We start from the raw sequence: 19,383 nt of genomic DNA, 5'->3' as shown, positions 1-19,383 counted from the left end.
TAATGTAAGGTGTTTTACATTGGATCTCAAAATAATTCTCAATAATTGAAATATATATAACAACAAAATGTTTTTAAATATTTTTTTCAGTAATTATATTTCTTCATAATTTTGTGTCTTTCACAATTAGTTTAGTTAAATATGACTTTCAGGAAAAAATAGATAATTATAATTTGTAATAAAATCATGTCACTTGTACCTTTATGCAAATATAGTTACAAATTATTGATGATTAAACTTGTATTTTTACGTGTACTTTTTCTACACAATTTTGTCTCATATGTCATAGCATTTTAATGTGAATCACTAAATTTTCCTAAGTTATTCAAAAAACATGGTTTGATTTTAGATAATAATTTTAATGTTTTAGTTGTATGGGTATCTATCAAACAAATATAAGTTGGGTAGTCTAAGCAGACTGTTGCAAGTTGACTACAAGTATCTCAAAATGTATAACTGGTTTAAAAAAAATGATATAATTGTTCAGACAGCTGAACAACACAGATCATCATCTGCAATGCATGCAGACAGCTGTTAACTCTTGTTTCTGGCTCATCATGATTGTAGAGTACTTACATCAGACAGAACCATATACTTGCAGCAAGTACAAACGATCAGTAGAAGACTAACAAGTATGCTCTACATGTTTTCATCACAGCTAGTAGTAAAGTAGATAGTTCAGAATGGTGTCAAGGACACAACCATTAAACCAAAGATTTGTTGAACAATAGTATTTTTACAGATGAATTGTGCTTCATCCTGCAATGAGATAATGTGTATATACTTAGTTGGAGAGAACCTGGAACGAGGTTCAGCTCCAATTTTTTATAGGAATGTTATCTATGGTAATGATGGAAGTATGATACAAATAAGAAGAGAAATTAATAGGTATATAGACTTCTGCTTTCTGTGGAATGGTACCATTAATACCACACATTATAGGAACTACATCTTATAATTCTTTGTACAGTTTACCTTGACTTTAGTAATGGTTAATAATGTCCTTTCACACCAAATAAAACGTGTCAATGCATTTTTGAAATAACATGATTGACCAAATGCTTACCAGTTTTCATTCCTACCAAACTTTTATGCCTTCAAGAAACATTGCCTGTCCAATGACTCTAGTTACTAAAGACTTGCTGAAAACAATTCTTTCAGAATGGTATCTTAGGATAGCTCAGGACCTTATTCCCACTGTTTTTATGTTTGTGTCAATCTGCTCTTGCTGTTTATGATTAAACTCCATATTAAAGTGAAATAGCATAAAAACAGCAAAGATGTAATATGCATGTTTACCAGGTGCTTGTTTACAAGCATATGCTGTATGACCAGCCAAACAAATGCATTTGAGTTCATGTAACACAGGGGTTCCCAACCTTTTGGCACTCGCAACTTGAAAATGTAATTGATGAAATAAAATTAATGTTATCCCAAGCTACTTCTAACAAGGCTACACGACTCCCCTGCCAGGCTTCGCAACCCCCTCGGGTCGCGACCCACCGGTTGGGAACCCCTGATGTAACAGGTTGTCAGATGCCTTACTTTGCATACAAATGAACTAATGAGTATTTCTAGCAATGGTTTTGCCTATTTTTCATTGCTGTTATGTTTCAAATTCTAATAATAATTTCATTTTGTTGTTGTTTTTACAGAATATGTATGTTTTTGATAGGTATGGGTTTCTTTGATCAATTGTTTCTCCCTAGCTCTGTAGATTTTTTGATAATCCTTCAAGCTTGTCCTAACTTTTTTCCAGATGAAGGGCGGGTGTTTGCTGAAGAGTCAGCCACAGATCTTGGTGAAGTTTTATTGGTAAATAATATCTAATACATCTTATTTTGTTAGACATATATTTAACTGTTTTTTGCAGTGATGATCCATTTTGTAAATAAGATGAAATTGCCTAAATAAATAACTCTTTAGGCAAAAGTAAAAGAACATTTGTGAAGTTTGAGGTAAAGAGTAGTTGTTTTTAGTATATATTACTGCATCTGTAATTTTTTGGTGGAATAAGATACAAGTGTTAATTTGACTTTGCAGTGATTAATAAGAATGAATCTCATGGAAATGATGAATAATTATGAAAGAGAGGGTAAAGAGGATGCATGTACCATAGAGCTAATTTCAGATCAAAATAAAGACATGTTAACAAAATTAGGAACTAAACAAGAACTAGGCTAAAGCCAGTTATTAACTACTCAGAAAAATGGTCATGTTACAGAAACAGTCAGCAATATTGATGCATGTTTGGTAGAAAATGTAGAATAAAAATGAAACATTTAAAATTAATAATGTTAAATGCTTTTAACATCATCTTATTTTTCATTTCTCTTATTTTGTTCTGTATGTATATATATTTATTCTTTAATCTGTACTTAATAATATATAAAGTGCAACATATAGTGCCTTGCAAAAGTACTCACCCCCTACCAGTAATGCCACATTGTGATGAAATACAAATAATGTAAAATGAACTTGTTTTTATTCAGTACGTTAATGATCACATTCAACCCTGTTATGCATGAAGGAGGATGAATGTCAGTAAAACCTGCAAAGAATTTATATAAATTGAAATTTGCTGATTGCATAAATATTCAGCTCTCTAATTCAGTACAAGATGGAACTACCTTTGGCAGCAGTTACTGCTGTGAGTCTCTACCAGCATTGCACAATGAAGCAGTTTAATTTTTGCCCATTTTTCCTTGCAAACTTTCTCCAGTTCTGACAAGTTTGTTGGGAACATTGATTGACTGCAATCTTATAGTTTTATCATAAATATTTCATTTGATTCAAGTCAGGATGTTGATTGATTTCTCCAGTGTGTCTTTGACCTTGAGCTTCAAGACATCATCTTATCAAAAAGTGAATTTTTGATGCAAGTTTAGATTCTTGGATGATCAAGCAGTCTCATCTCACCACATTATATTTTGCCATGTGTCTGTAGTATCATTTACATGTTTTGTCTGAAATTCCATATAAAATTTTAAATTCCTCTTTTTATTCAATAATGGCTTCTTCCTTGCCACTCACCCTTATAGGCCAGTTTTGTTTATGGACCAGGATATTGTCGATGTATGAGCACTGACTCCCATTGCAAACATGAAACTTTGCAAATCTTTCAAAATCACTTTGTCTTCCCAAACCAGTTTCCTGGTTGCCTAGCTGCTTAGTTTGGAAGAATGGTATGAAGCACATTTAATTTCATAATAATGGACTTCACCTTGCTGAAAAGGATAATCAGTGGCTATGAATTTTTCTTGTAACCTTCTCCTTATCTGTACTTCTCTACCACTTTATCCCTGACACGTTTGAAAAGTTACTTGGTCTTCATGGTCAGTTTATCATATAACTATACAAGTTGTGACTAGAACAGATGTATTTCCCTGAAATCAACTTCAATCACTTTGATTACACAAAGACAGAAACCATTACACTAATTTTGTGACCTTTAAAACTGATCTTTTGTACCTGAACAGATTTAAGGTTGCCATGGCAAAGAGATTTAATACTTATACAATACAGAATATTCCAATATTCTTTAAAAATCTTACTTATTTACATAATACCAATGTTTTTTAGCTTTCTCACAATAGATTGTGTAGATTCTAAATATTAAGCCATATTTGGAAGCATCATGATTATAAGCTCAGTAAACAACAAAATGTGCAAACTTTGCATAGGGGTGAATATTTTGCAAAACACTTTATATATAAACATTTATTTTTTTGCAGTAATATACATATGCTGTATTGATTTAACATTTTGTGCAAATGTGTGTGTTTAATTAATGCCTTGTAAGTTTATAGCACTTCAAAGCACCACAAACATGATGTATCTAAGCTATGATTGTTATATTCCAAAAACTTCACACAATGTGCTATGCCTAAATAGAAATTATTATGTAGAGATTGGTAGATTATTGAAATAACGTATTTTGATTTATTTTCGTATTAGGAATATACTTCAAATACAATTATTATTGCAAAATGCTTAAGGAATATTGGGAGGATACAAAAACAAAAATATTATTATTTTGCTGTTTTTAATATGATGTTAAATAGTTTTAAATCTTCATTTCTGGAGTGAGTTGTAAGGTTTTACTATTTTTACATTCATACTTCTTTTATAACTTACTGCAACTCCTAATGGAGATTCAGTGTTTCTTACAGGGAGGAGATTCTACCCTGGATGCAACAGTTTTGGAGGACTCTGAAGTATATAAGTTTGAGGGTGATCCACGACTCAAGGATCTCAGTGCTTGGCGTGTCTCTATTCCTCGAGTGGAGACTCGGATGGACATACATTGCAAGTACTACCACGTGTTTATCATAGAAGTACAACGTATTGATGTAAACTGTGAAGGTTAGTAGAATATGTAAGTTTGATTTTTAAGATGTACAAATGATTGGTTGTCTCTTCAATATGTACAGAGGTGTGTGTGTTAACTCTGTTATAAAATAAATCATTTTTCTTGCAGTAAAACTGAAAGTTTAACATAGTTTGATTCATATGTACATGTTTTTTACATATTATTTTATATAACATTTTCTGTTCACATATTTCAGATAATCCTGATGAATTACACTGGACAGTGGAAAGGTAATTCTTTTTGTAGTTCTAAGTTAGATGTTGTGAAATATTTTGATAATTTTATATGCATAAAGCTACCAAAATACAAAGTAATTCTACCTTTTAAAATTGTTTAAAATATTATCACTTTAATATAATATTATTGATATAGGATTTATTTCTATTCACAGATTAAATTTTCAAACCATTCTTCTAGATAGTGGCATTTCAACTCATAAACTGCCCAACCACTTATTGAATCATTGTTATTTCTACTTGAGAAAATTGAATTTTTTATCATTTATCTAGACTGATATTTCTTTATGTATTAACTTTTTCAACCAGTTATCTATAACCTGTAAAACGAAGAATGCTACACATTTTGATGTCATCAACTTCAATATTTATTGTTTTTGAACACTATCTTATATATTATCTGATAAACAAGTGTGTAAAAAAAACAATAACAAAAAACACAGGCATACAGGTTTGTTTCATATGTTGACAAGACTCTTCTGCACAACTGGGAAGTTTAAGCATTTCTGTTTTTCAAGTAAAAATTCCAGATAAGGCAAGTCTAAGTTGGATTAACATGTTGTATTTTTTATTACTTCACAAAAATGAATTTTAATAAATGTACATCAAAACAAACTTTTAAATCTCAGCAACTCAGTTTTATTTTGTAGGTAATTTGTGGGGAGAGATCTTGGAGAATTATTTAAACGTGTGATGCTATTTGCCTTGGTAAAATAAGGTAAAATAAATCTAGCTGGAAGGGATTAAAACAAAGCAAGAAAATGTAATATTATAGTTATTTGAGAAAAAAAGACTGTTGTGCTGAAGTATATCATGTAATAAATAATACTTATAAAATTTCAACTCTGCAGATACATTAATATGATTTTGGTGACGTAAACAGAGGCTCAAACTACAGCAATCCCTGTTCAAGCTGTAACTATATGTGGTTAAATAAGCCATCATTAGTTTGAACAAGATACCACATACCCATGACTACATCTACAGGTGGAACTCTAGTTCTGAATAATGTTATAATTTCCAACTATAAGAAGCAACTTACTTAAGTTAATCTCTTTAAGTCTGTGTCACAGTATTAGTGCAGCTTGGTAACAAGTAGTATCCCTGAAACACAGACACATTTCTTTATCAAATTCTTACCCAAACTTACTCTTGGGCTACTCTTTTACCAATGAATGTTGGGATTGCTCATCACATTATAATACCACCACAGCTGAAATAGCGAGCATGTTTGATATAATGGGTATTCAAATCCTTGACCCTTGTGTGAGTTGAGTGTTCTAACCACCTTGCCATACTGGGTCACTTGTGGAAAGAAATAGCAAAGTACAAGCTGCTTTAAACATTCAGTTTGAGACAAACAAGCATAAGTGAATAACAAAGAATATTTTAGTTTTGACAACTCTTATATTAACCAATTAGAAAACATTTTTATGTTTTTAAAAGTGTCATGTTTGGTTTGAATTTCTGACTAATGAATTTCACAATTAATTTCTAGGAAGTATCATGAGTTTTATGTCCTAGAAGCCAAACTTATTGAGTTTCATGGAGAATTTTCTTGTGTTCAGTTGCCCCCAAAACGTTCATTTGGTAATAAAAGTCGGCAGTTCATGGAATCACGGAAATCTGCCTTTGAAAATTTTCTTCAGGTAAGATTTTTATTATTTACTTTTCTAGAAAGTACTGCATACATTTTCTCTAAATAGGGATGTTTGCCAGCATAATTGAGAGTATTCTTGTTTAACATTAATATTAGAACAAATAACACCTTAAAATGCTGAAAAATGATAATAAAAATCTTACTGTTTTAAAGCTAGTAGTGCCGTTGAAAAGTGGTCTCTTCTAAAGTGCTTAAGTATTTGATTTTTTAACACTGAATATATTGGACAGTAAGTTTGATCCAAAAAAATATGTTTTGGAAGGGAGGTGGGGTTACAAAATATACAGAGAAAAATTTTAATATCACTTATATTTATTTCCATAATAATACATTGTTTAAAAAAAGGATTCCTGATATTTTTATGTATATTTTGTGGTATATGTAAAAAGTCTTATTGTCTTAGCTGTCACTTTGAATAATTCTGCATATTTTTTAAATTTTATGATATTTTTATTTTTATGATATTTCCTGATATTTTTATGTATATTTTGTGGTATATGTAAAAAGTCTTATTGTCTTAGCTGTCACTTTGAGTAATTCTGCATATTTTTAAAATTTTATCAAATATTAAAGTACTGTATAGACAAAAACAACTATGTTCAAAGTAAAACTATATTTTTTACTTCCAAGTGAGGTTTGTGTTGATACAAAAACTATTGTGTGCAGTTGTTGTACATAATAATTGAAAAAAACAAAAAGTACATTTTATGCTGACCTAACTTTTAATTTATGTACATGTTTTAATCTTCATGACCATGACGTCGAAAGAGAGGTTATATAACAAAAACAAATGTATATGTATATATAACCCAGGCCTGTATTGTAATTAAACAGTTCAAAACAAATTTTCTCTGTTTTTAGAACCTTCTATCAATCCCATCACTTAGAGGCAGCCAGCTGCTTTTCAGGTTCCTTAAGTCACCTGTAGAGTTTTCCACTGGATTTTTGCCTGATATTAACTTGGGTAGGTATTAAAGTTAAAATGTTTATTTTGTATGACTTAAATCTATAAACAGAGCTGGCCTTAAGGCAAAGCCATTGTGGTTATTGCTTCAGTGGCTGAGTTGATTATATATGTCTAGTATCTAAACTCAAGATCCTAATCCTGAGTATTCACCTCAGGCCCCACACCCTCCTAAGGCTGGCCCTGAATATAAATTCATATATTTTTGTACTTTATCTGATACAAACTATTTTTGAAAAGTGATTAGTTTTTCTTCTTGATACAAACATTACTTGTACTAACTTATTACACTTATGAGAAATTTATATTTTCCAGTGCATTGATGTAATATGTAGTATTTTTAATATAATTTAATCTAGTTGAATATCATAGGTAAACTTTTATTTTTGTACCTTTGTAGTCAAAATATATATTGGTATTATAATTTCTTACTATTATTTTTTATTAATCTAAGATAGTTCAACTTGATCAATTAATATCATGACTTCTGAAAATGATCAACTAGTTAAAATTAGAGTTTCCAATTATTGCTATTTTTAATTATTCCAATTCATTGAAATATTAATTTTTTCCCTTTCTGTTAGTATTATGACAGTGTTTAAATATTCTGCTTGTATATAACATGAATGTGAGGGTATGTTCCAGTGTTATATAACTAGCTAGTGTGATTCCTGTTGTTTTTGTTGACTTAATATATTGCTTACTTTATTATAAGTTATAAATGTAACCAATGTTCCTCAAGCTAAGTTAATTTTAATAAAATAGAAAAGTTAAAGCAAGTTAACATTTATTCTTATTTATTTGATCAGAAATTGTTGATTGCTGAATAACTTATTTAACTGAAATTACTAGGTATTAAGTAATAACAGTAACAATATGCAATACTGTCATGTTGTTAACCTGTTTACGTAAACAGAACTCATGTGTAATTATGACTAACTCTAGCTAGGTGAGGATCACTGAAAAGGATGAAGCAGAAGTCTGATTGTCATCACATGCTTTTTAAACACATTTTAATATGCTTTTTCTAAGCTTATGATGTTGTTATACTTGTATTCACTAATTATTTAAGTTTTTCATGCTGATCATGGAATTTGAAAACATTTTGCCCTCTTTAATTAGATATTTTTTCATATTATTGTGATTTTAATAATGCAGTCTCTTCAAAGAAGTCGTCTACTATCATCACAAGTTCTCTTGCCAAATAGTAAATGTTGTACATTCTTTTTCTTTTTTCAACAATAGTTTGTCTTTTAAAAACCATGCAACAATAGACACTGGTTGTTACTGTGGTGCTAAGTTTCAAGTGAATCTGAATGTTAGTGGCAATAAGTAATTTCTTTGTGAGTTTAATAAGTTCAATACACTTTTACATTTATATGGAGTGTTTGAAAAAAATTATAACGTTTATTAAAATTGATTTGTGAATATTTCTGAAACATCAGTAAATAATTTTGTAAACATAATATCTGGACACTTATTACTCAACATTTTGCTATAATTTCCAATAATAAATGGATTAAACCCACTATAAGATAGTGTAACTCGTGGGCTACTGTAGTATAATATGAGCAATAGGATATATATATACATAAGTACACGTGTATATAGTTGATCCTTAGGTTTACGGGTGAGATGTGCTGTGTATGGAACTAAGATTAAAAATTCAGAAATATGTGTATTGTGTATTTTTAAATTAAGGAAATTAATAATTCTAGTAAATATTTTACTCTTGAAATTGTTTTATTCAAAATGGTAAAATTTTAATCTTGGAATTTTTTGTTAAAATTTAATGTTTAAGCTATTTGAAATTTTGTACTTTTGTTGCCATAAAAAAAAATATTGATAACCTATTATTTAGTATAAATCTGATCTCCTTGACGTTGGCCTGAGTCTAGTGGTTCATCAAGAAGCTGATCATTGTAAACAGCTTCTCTTTTATTTGAATGTCACATCTAACAGACTTCTCAATGAACCAAAATAAAATGGAACTTTTTCTTTTTAAGTTTAAACAAAGAAATATTGGCCTGATTGCTTTAAATTACTTGTGATATGCAGTGGAAACACTTATTATAGTATTAATCATTCACGTCTTTTTAAGGTATTAAGATTTAATACCTTCAGTGACACAGTGGTATGTCTGCAGACTCGCACTGCTAGAAACTGAGTTTATGATACTCGTGGTTGGCAGAGCACAGATTGCCCATTGTGTAGCTTTGTGCTTAATTCCAAATAATCAAATCAAATAAGATGTAATCAAGGAATTTTGTTTTATACTTGAAATAGTATAAACAATTAAAATTTTATCTGTTCTCATTCAATATTAGTTGGTGTTCATCATCAACATTTTGCCACACTCAACTGTCTTGAAAGATTTAGTACTGATCATAAATGAGCTGCATTCATTAGTTTTCTAGTCAGCTTTCTTTGAATTTTGAAATAACTGAGCCAGATGTTATCATAATGATTTGTTCAGTTACTTGTTAAGCTTCAGATTTTTATTGTGCAATTTAACCTAGTACAGAAGATCAGTAGGTAAAGTAGTGCACATCACATTTTACAGCCTCCTCAATATATTGCATTCATAGATACTCAGATTCTTTTGTTAATATGAAAATTTATAATTGTTTTGTAGCTTTGTTAATTTTAAGTCACCATTGTTTTATTAAGTATAGATTATTGTAGCTACATATATGTATATATATCATCAAAGATTGTGACTGTGTTCATCATAAGTTTAAAACTAATGTAAAGAGGAAAACTAACAACTACATTCACATCTTATATTTTAGGTAGAATGATCAAAACTGTACCCATGAAACTCATGAAAGAGGTAACTTTGTTTGTAGCATCAGTTCCTAAATTAGTCTTATATAATAATTGTAATTAACCAATATTAGATAAAGGACATGATGACTTAAGAGTCTGAGTATGAATGTTTTGAAAATAGTGCTAAATAAACCTTATGTCTAAAAACATTTGTAACTCAAATTTTATTTTCGAAATACTAACATTTTTGGATTTATAACATCATAAATATGACCATAAGCTAACGTCAAAATAAAAAAACCTATTTCTTAGATTTTGTGATATATATTAATATTTTTTTGAAATCCCATTGTTTTGTAATTATAATAAACCAAATAACATAAGTTTAATTTTTTTTAGTTATAATTTATCTGGGTAAATGACAGTTTGTGATAAGAATGAGGTACAAGTTATATAAAACATTCTGTCATATGACTGGCTTTTATATCTCTAACAAATGTCTTAAATTTTGGTGTTCATAAAACAGCCTTTTCTGAAATAACTCAAAATTTGCTTGATAAAATAAAACAAATTAGAGAGGAAGGGGTCTGGGACTGCTTTATGAGTGTAAAGGTCATGTTTTTTTCTATCCAATGAAAAGGTACTTTTCATTCAAGTTATGATCTCTGTAATGGAGGAACTCATTGTAAAGGCTTATTAAATGTTTAGTATGAATGGTAATGATGAGATACAATGCATTACCTCTTCATAATTTCATACCAAAAAGTTCTATTCCTGAAAATTGGCTTTATCTTATAACTTAAGTACAAAAACCTTTGTTTTATTATGTAGTATTTTGATTTATACATGTTCAAAAATGATAAATCCTCTAATTGTTATAACAATAAAGCTGAAAACATCATTTCATAATGAGAATGATGCAAGGGAAAGAATATATATATATCATCTCACAGTAATAGATTCTCACTAATATTCAATTAACTGTTTCTCCATAATAATCTTCTATATCTATACCACAAAAACACAAGTGACACTCATTCCACTTCTGATTCCTCTGCAAGAATACATTCATCACAAGTAATCAAGAACTGGTACTGTACATTTTATCTGTGTTTTACTTCTTATGTTATGTACTGTATACAGTATTTAAAAATTCTTTTTTAAGAAATAAATTAAGAGCACTACCAATAGAAAAAAGGTATTATATTACTGTCCAAAATGGATGTGTATTTAAAGTTAAAAAATTACTGTCTCATTAACAAACTGGATGATTGCACAATATAAACTGAAATATTCCCACCATTCTTCTAATTTATTTATGAAATTGTAACTTATCAGTCTTAAAAACATATAAATTGATATACTACATAAAAAAAAAGTCCTTACTTGCAGCAGTACTGCCACATAGTGAGCAATCATGGAGGGATCACTCACTGTGTATCTTCATTTACCATTCATGCATATATTTAACAAGTCTTTATATTGTTTTCCTAACAAAGAACAAATTGGAACTTAGTTGATCAAGCATTATCACTTTGGTCAGTATGATTTGGAGAAGTCATGATATCTAGACTCAGGAAATTACCAAACTCCTTCCTATTCAGTTTTCTTCAAATTAAGATTACTTAATTACTCTTAGGATTATTTCAGAAAATTATCTTTGATCACACTGTTGTTTAAGTAGTTTACTTAATGTTTAACACATCATATGATTGGCTATTTTATACAATTTTTAACTGATTTTTCTCTGGTAAGTGTTAATTAAACTCATGAAAAGTATTATTGTCATGTTATTTGATTTGTTTGAATCATAACAAAACAACGATATTTCAACAAAAAGTATTTGTATCCTCTCAAATCTTGAAAATAGTTCTTGTTATAGGATAAGGTAGTGTTTTTGACATCATAACTCTTAAATGGCAAACATATGGAAAAATTAAACAATGAAGAGAGTGAAAGTACTGTTGCCATACCTTTTGTAAATAAGAAAGTCTACAAGGTATATGTTGATGATAATTTTACCATTTTTGATTCCAAAGAACAAATTTGTAAATTTTTAACTATTTAAGCGGTATTCTAAATTTAGTGAAGGATATAAGGTAATTTTGGGTCCATAAATAACCTTTTCCTTTATGAAATATCAAATCCCTTTCTTAAAGGGGAACCTTAATAATGCTTAATAATTTCAAAATCTTATTGTTTGATAACAGTAACTTATGAAACTTTTCAAGCTATATGTGATATGTTTTATGTTTTTATTTCCAGAAAGGACAGCATTTAGATCCTTTCCTACAAGCTTTTATAGCATCAACAGAATCTGGAAAGCCTAAGCCAAGGTGAGCTTAAGTATGTCTTACTCAAGTTTTTATAATCTCAGCAGATTCAGGGAAACCCAAGACTAAGTGAATTTACTTTTCCTTTTTTTTTTTCATGTATAGTACATTTTTAAAATTTGTACCAACATTTTTTCTTTTGTTGAGCGTAAAACGAATTTGGAAAATTGCATTATTCAGTTTCTAAAATCAAAAGTTAGTTGTTTAAAAATGGTAATTCAATTGGTATTTCTTTTAAACAAGAACATTTTAATCTCTAACTTAATTTAAAGTTTCAGCAGTATCATTAAGTTCAGGTTTGTTTCAGTTTAGTATCAAATATTAAAGTTTTTTAATCGTGTGTGATAATGAAACAAATATGAACTAAATCAAATGTTTAGTGTAACTTTAAATTATTGTGCGTGCACTACTTTCAACTCTTAGCTTTTTTCTGAAATAAAGGTATGAATGAATTATTAAATAAATTATTTTTTATACCCTTCATAGTAAAGTAGAGTGGAAAGACATCTTTGAAACACCTCCACCTCCATTTCTCAAGAAGGTAAGAGATAGGATATACACTAAAAGTGAAACGTGTTATAAGAACTAAAACATTTTTGGTCAGCAGTTCTGCCTTTCTTTCAGTTGAGAACTATTAACTCTTTAATTTGTTGTTCTCTGGGCATTGGCTTCGGTAACTTTTGCTTCAGACTACATGTCATTTCTTTGAGTTAAGAATTATCAACCATCTAATTTGTTCTAAATTTTGGATAGATTAATCTGTGAATCAGTTATGATTTAAATTATCATTTTTAAATCAGGTCATTGAAAAGAGCTTGGAAGAACATCAAATTTTACTTCTTTCACATTAATAATTTATTCAATGACTTTGATAGACCTAAAGTTTAATGTTAGCTCTGGTCATAAGGGACTGCTTATGTTTACAAAAATGCCACAAATTGTACTTTTTAATTCCATAATATAATCATAAATAAATGTTAGCTAAGAATAGGAAAGGTATTCAACTTAAATAACTTTTCACGATAAATGCACCAAATGAGTTTTCTTTAAAGTATTATTGGCACTTCATTGCCTTACTTCAGTTGGTGTTGAAATTAGTTACTGCTTCTGATAGTTTGAAATTTAAAATTAGTGATACGTGCAGTATATTATTACAAATCCCTGTGCCTGTAACAAGAAAAATGTGTTGGCATGAATACATTTTATGAAAACATATGTTCAAATGTGTGCATAAAAACTCTGTTTTTGTGCTTATATGTATAATATATATATTATGTTCCTCAAGATAAGGAACCCAATTTTTGACAACTATTATTCTAAGTGGGCTTCACATACAGATCATGAAGTAACATCTGAGAAAGTAGATGGTTCTGTGGAAACTCTGAAGGATGTGTATGATTATGTTCTCTATGTTGGTAAGTTTATTTTTAAATATACATTTTCATTGTGGTATTTTGATATTCCTGAGTACTTGAGACCCACTAAACCAAATGCAGAAGGGCATTTTCTGATAAACTGTTAATCTACGTAAGAGCTATATCATAAACCACAAGTATGTGTTTATTTAGTATTGATTTAGTTAGATTTTTTTATGTAAAAAGAAAACACTAAACAGAATGTATGTGTACTTCTAATGTTACCAGTAGTATTGTGATTTTCAGTTTTAATATCTGTTTATATTATAACTCGAGATGGTGTCCATCGGTGGTATTTAACAAAAGTGTATATTGAAGGTGCACTAAACTTGTAGTTAATGATTAACTACAATTTGTTTTTGGGAAGACTGTTATAAATGATATTCTTAAACTATCTGAAATACTCAAATACAGTTGAATATTAAAGTTTTCTTTGGATACCAATAATTCAAAATATTGTTTCTTTATTTCAAAACTGCTGTTTTAGCAACAAACTTAAAACTGTCTAAAAGTGATCTTCCAGTTGAGTCTTTATTCTCATGGGAAACACATCAGCAAACTTAGTTGTATTTTTAATGGCTTTTATAACGTAGTCAGAAAGCCAGAAAGATTTTGACAGTTATAAGACATTGTCTTATTTTTATTATTCTGAGTTCTTATGTGCATTATTTAATTTTAAAAAAATTTAATGCAGTAGTACTGTTAGTATGAAAATTAAAGAGTTAAATTTCATCAATGGCAAAACACCAAAGTAAGTATTATATGCTTGTTTTTCATGTGCATCCTTTATTTATTATTATAAAAATAACTAAAATGTAAAAATTAAAAATTAAAAAAAAATTTAAATGATCATTAACAAATCTTTTTTATTTAGCTTACTAAAAACATTTCACTAAAATGAAAGTCTTACAATGTTTACTGAAAGTCTGCCACGTTTTGTGAAAGTATACTTAATATATTAAGCATTAGTAGTGTCATAACTATAAAAATTTTAAAACAAAAACAAAGAGATCACGTGGTCAGGGCCCGGCATGGCCAGGTGGGTTAAGGCATGCGATTCGTAATCTGAGGGTCGCAGGTTCACATCTCCATTACGCCAAACATACTCGCCTTTTCAAGCGTGGGGGCATTATAATGTGACTGTCAATACCACTATTCGTTGGTCAAAGAGTAGCCTAAGAGTTGGTGGTGGGTGGTGATGGCTAGCTGCCTTCCCTCTAGTCTCACACTGCTAAATCATGGAGCAGCATTGATCAGAACAGTAGTTATTTTAACCATATAAATATTTACTGCAAAGGTTTTAGATATTTTTGTAAATATAAAAATTTTCTTAAGATGGTACTATACTAAGTACAACACATTTAAGCTCTTCATGTCTACAAACTTCCTGGTTGGTGTGTCCAGTTGCTTCGAATGTTTGACTGTCTTGTACGTCAGTCGCTACAGAGTTATGTGGAGTGGTATCTGGATAGAAAGATAGAACAAGCCATCAAGCCACAGCGTGTTGCAGAACTTTTAGGAATTTTGAAAGGTAGGTGAAAATGTTGTTTTTATTTTTCTTCAGCTCTGCTAATATATGTCAGAGTAATGCTTGTTTTTAAATACAAAGAAACTTTTGCCACATGGTTTTGCAGCTCTTGGAAATAATTTCTGAATATGACACATGAAATCATTTCTAAACAGATTATACTATAAAATAAACAAGGTACATTTTAAAATGTCAACCATAGGTTATGTAAATGTATGTATTTTTTAAATGCAAGCCATTGTTAGAAATTTGGCTTTAACAGACTACTGTGTGTTTCTAGAGTAGGAAGATATTTTGGTTTCTTTACTGTGGGTCTTCTTCATGTTCAGGTTCACTGAATATAAACTTTACCATATTTATACTGGCAAAATATCCTTGAAACTCTAAGACAGTGTTGTTTTAAACCTCTAGTTATATTCTACTTTTCTAAACTATACAATAAACTAAAGAAGTATATTAATGCTCATTTCTTGTATATTTGTTGTTGTTTTTTTTATTTTAGAGTCACCAAGTTTGTATCAAAACTGTCTCTTTTTTTTGTGAGAAAATCTGCTGTTCTTGCAACAAAAAAAGACAAAAACATTGGCAATTTCCATTTCTTTAGCAGTCTACCTTGTATTTACTTGTGTCTTTGTAAAGCACACTTTTACTCTTCTGCTGAAAGAGAGAATCTTTTTGAACTTGTTGAGTGGCTGGAGTTAGGTCAAGGACACTACCTTGTCTGCTAGTGTTATGCAAACTTTCTTGTTATTATTACCAGATTATTCACATAGTTTTTAACTTCAAGTCATAGAAGCAGATGCTTCTGAATAAAACTTTATTCCACTGGCTTTTGGTAAATGTGATGTCTTCTGCAAAGACCATAGTGCTGTAGATTTTTCCTGCTAGTAATAAGATGCATAAACAGCATCAATTATACTTTTCCATTATGTGTCAGTCATTATCTTCATAGTTTGCTGGGAGCTTGTTGTAGTATTACTTCTGAGTGATAAGTCTTAGAAAAGAAGTTAGTGTATATGTTTTGAATGAAATTAAAGAATATCACTACCTTAGTGCAGAAGCTGACTGAATCATTCACTAAAGACTCGCAGAATGTGCATTACATAGTACATGAAAAGAACTTGTGGATTTAAGTACTGCCCATGCCCTTACAGACGGGTATTTTAGGAACAGTACCATTTTTTCAAGTTTATTCAGAACACCTTCTATCACACTAGTAATAATTGTTTCCTTAAACATAAAAAAAAAATCCAAGAAGGAACTATTTGATATTGACCTTCTCTTCAGTCAAAAGTGTCTCAGTAGTTGTCACAAATCAAACAATATTTGCTATCTGTTCTGTTTGTCTTATGTGTGAAGTACAATCATATACAAGTGAGTGACACATTGCATTTGTAGCAGCAGTCATCACATAAATTTAAATCTTGTTTGATAGCAACAGCTCATTCTGTATACCCTGCTTCCAAATAGTGCTTATGGAATTTCTTCATCTTAATTCTTTTAGGTTGTTCTTTCATGACAGGATACAATATTCAACAAATGCTTTTTCATAACTTTTGTAAAGACTGTTATCAATGTAATAAACCTTTTAATGATAGCTTGCCTGTTTTATAATCAGGTACAGATATTTCATATTTATTTTGTGGTTCATGTTTTCAAAATACCCTTAGATAATCTCCTAACTTTTAATATTGACTCAGAACTGCTAACAAACTTTTGCAGCCCTTTGTTCTGTTTAAGGACATTGAAAAATTGTCTGTGCTGAAAACATTACAGCAAAGGCAAAATTCTGAATCGCATGTAAGTAAATATTGAACCTGTTGTTTTGGTAATTTTGATGTTGTTTGGGAAATCAATGTGTAATAATTTGTGACTTTTCTTCCTTTTCCTTCTCTAGGAAAGTCAGATGTCTGCAACCTATTTCAACCAAAACCTATCACACTTTTAAGTTTTTCTTTAGCCATTTAGTTGGATCACTCTGGATAAACATGTATATATTTTTGTTTCTGTTTGTTTTTCATCATAAGAGTTGTCTTTACATTACCTCCAGTGACACAGTGGTATGTATGCAGACTTACACTGCTAGAAATCAAGATTTGATACCTGTGTTGGGCAGAGGTCAGACAGCCCATTATGTAGCATTGGGTTTAATTCCAAACAATCAGTCTTTTCATATAAAGTTGTGGTTTCTCCAACTGTAGAGACAACATTGTAGAAATCATTATTGCTGGTCTTTACACTAGTTTCAGCAGCAGTAGTTTCTTTACTTATTCTGTTGGTTCCCTTCACTTCCTTGTAATGGTCCTATTCCAAAATCTTGTGAAGAACATTTGATTTCTCAAATCTACCTTTTATCCTATATTGTCTTCCAATAATAAGCACTAGAAAGATCCTCTCCATCACTTGTGATTTTCTTTTTAAGTATTCTGTTAATCGTGTTTTGGTTATGAGTGTTTTAATTGTGACTTTCTTTAGCTGTCTTTCAATCTTTTCAGACATTTACAAACATAAATATTATTTCATAAAAATACCTTTATTGCGCACAACTCCCCCCCTCCATATGTAACAAAAGAACTTGTTTGTCAAAATCACACCATACTTACATGCAACTGTTTCCAGACTTGTTTTTAAAAGCTTTTAAATAAATGTCTTTCAAATATCATTGACTGCACAAACCTAAGTCAAATAGTCACTTTGTAGAGAAATTCTTTCCCTGCGGTGTTTACTCTATTTATTAATTCTAAGTAACTAAATAACACATCTTTTATAACTTTTAAGCATTTCTTACAATAATATGATTGTAATCAATCCTCAACAGCTATTTAACAGTATGACTGTAGCAGCAGATGTATACAATGTATAAAGTTGTTGTCATGTTCTGTTAAATTGTGGGGGATCTGACAAATCAGTCATGTATGCACTAGGTACAGAAGTCCACAATCTTAAAATAAGCATCTGTGTTATAAGTGTTATAAGGTATTGTAGGTAGATAAGTTTGCAGTCTTAAAATAAGTATTTGTACTCATATTTGTATGAGAAAGTCCAAGTAGAAAGGTCTGCACCCTTAAAATAACCATTGGTATTAAAGGTTGTGTTATAAAGACTGTATAAAAAAATCTACATTCTTAAAATAATTGTGTGTTAAACTTTGTGTGAGAAAATACAGGTAGAAAAATGTATAATCTCAAAAATAAGTAAATCAATTAATTTAGTGTCAGTTTTATTAGTTGAATTCATCATAGTGGTTATCATATTGCTCATTGTGTAGAACAACTTATGATACATTATATAGTATTGTAGAATTACTCTGTAGGGTTGGACATAGTAGAACAACAGCCTAATGTCTGAAAGGATATTTTTTTGTAATATTTTCATTTAGTTTAAGTTAGAGACTATAACAAACACTTAATTAGAAGTTAGTAGAGACTACATTAGACATCTTATTACAAATTATAAACTATAATCAAATACCTGGCTATAAATTAGTGACCACATCAAACACCTGATTCTAAGTTATTGACTTGTGTGTCTTTTTCTTTCACACATTTTTTTAATACTAATAACTGTAAAATTGTATTTCTTCATGAAAACTGAAAATGTGGTTTTCTACATGTCAGAATGTGCTATTTTATAATGTATTAAAGTCTATCACCCTATGTTAGTGTAGGTTATATATACTTTATATGTAAATTAGTTTATATAGACAAAATTAACCTAATATTTTATTGAAATAATAATGTTACTGTGATTTTACAATACTTTCTCTGAACTGATTACACTATTTCTGTTATTTCCAGATGTCTTATTTTTTGACACCAGTCCTCCCAGGTATGTTAAAGGCTGTTTCCTTAATTTTGTACATTCTGTTTTCTCTTACAAATTTTGACATATCTAATCATTTTATTTAGAACCCAAGGTTGTAATAAGGGCAATGTATTTTAGATTGTCAAGATTTATTTACTTGCATTGTTTTACAGGACTGATGAACAGAAAGCTGAGCGAGCCAAGTTGGCATTACAACAAGCGACAGAATATTTTACTGGTAAAAATGTACCTTCTTGTTATCTGGTGTTTTTTTTAAATAAGAGTTTAATCAAGTTTTAACA

At 29.7% G+C, this 19,383-nt stretch overlaps 1 protein-coding gene across 5 annotated transcripts in view; it reads left to right on the top strand.

The window, feature by feature from the left end:
* The window catches only part of LOC143225854 (sorting nexin-14-like), a 106,095-nt gene that overhangs the window by 82,826 nt on the left and 3,886 nt on the right, over positions 1-19,383 (top strand). Inside the window, exons 16-27 of one of the 5 annotated variants that reach the window (XR_013014108.1) lie at positions 1,760-1,815; positions 4,161-4,365; positions 4,569-4,602; positions 6,107-6,257; positions 7,130-7,236; positions 10,029-10,065; positions 12,267-12,337; positions 12,821-12,875; positions 13,620-13,749; positions 15,154-15,280; positions 19,075-19,105; positions 19,255-19,319. Coding sequence is in view for 4 of the 5 variants with exons in the window: in XM_076455986.1 (XP_076312101.1) it covers positions 1,760-1,815; positions 4,161-4,365; positions 4,569-4,602; positions 6,107-6,257; positions 7,130-7,236; positions 10,029-10,065; positions 12,267-12,337; positions 12,821-12,875; positions 13,620-13,749; positions 15,116-15,280; positions 19,075-19,105; positions 19,255-19,319 (1,107 nt within the window). In the remaining variant the exon portion in view is untranslated. Of the gene's footprint in view, positions 1-1,759; positions 1,816-4,160; positions 4,366-4,568; positions 4,603-6,106; positions 6,258-7,129; positions 7,237-10,028; positions 10,066-12,266; positions 12,338-12,820; positions 12,876-13,619; positions 13,750-15,115; positions 15,281-19,074; positions 19,106-19,254; positions 19,320-19,383 lie in introns of all 5 variants that reach the window. The other 4 variants (XM_076455989.1, XM_076455987.1, XM_076455988.1 and 1 more) reach the window with 4 other exon arrangements.

Source organism: Tachypleus tridentatus, chromosome 9 (assembly GCF_004210375.1).
Source record: "Tachypleus tridentatus isolate NWPU-2018 chromosome 9, ASM421037v1, whole genome shotgun sequence".
Taxonomy (NCBI): Eukaryota; Metazoa; Arthropoda; class Merostomata; order Xiphosura; family Limulidae; genus Tachypleus; species Tachypleus tridentatus.
This window is presented reverse-complemented; position numbering and strand designations above follow the sequence as displayed.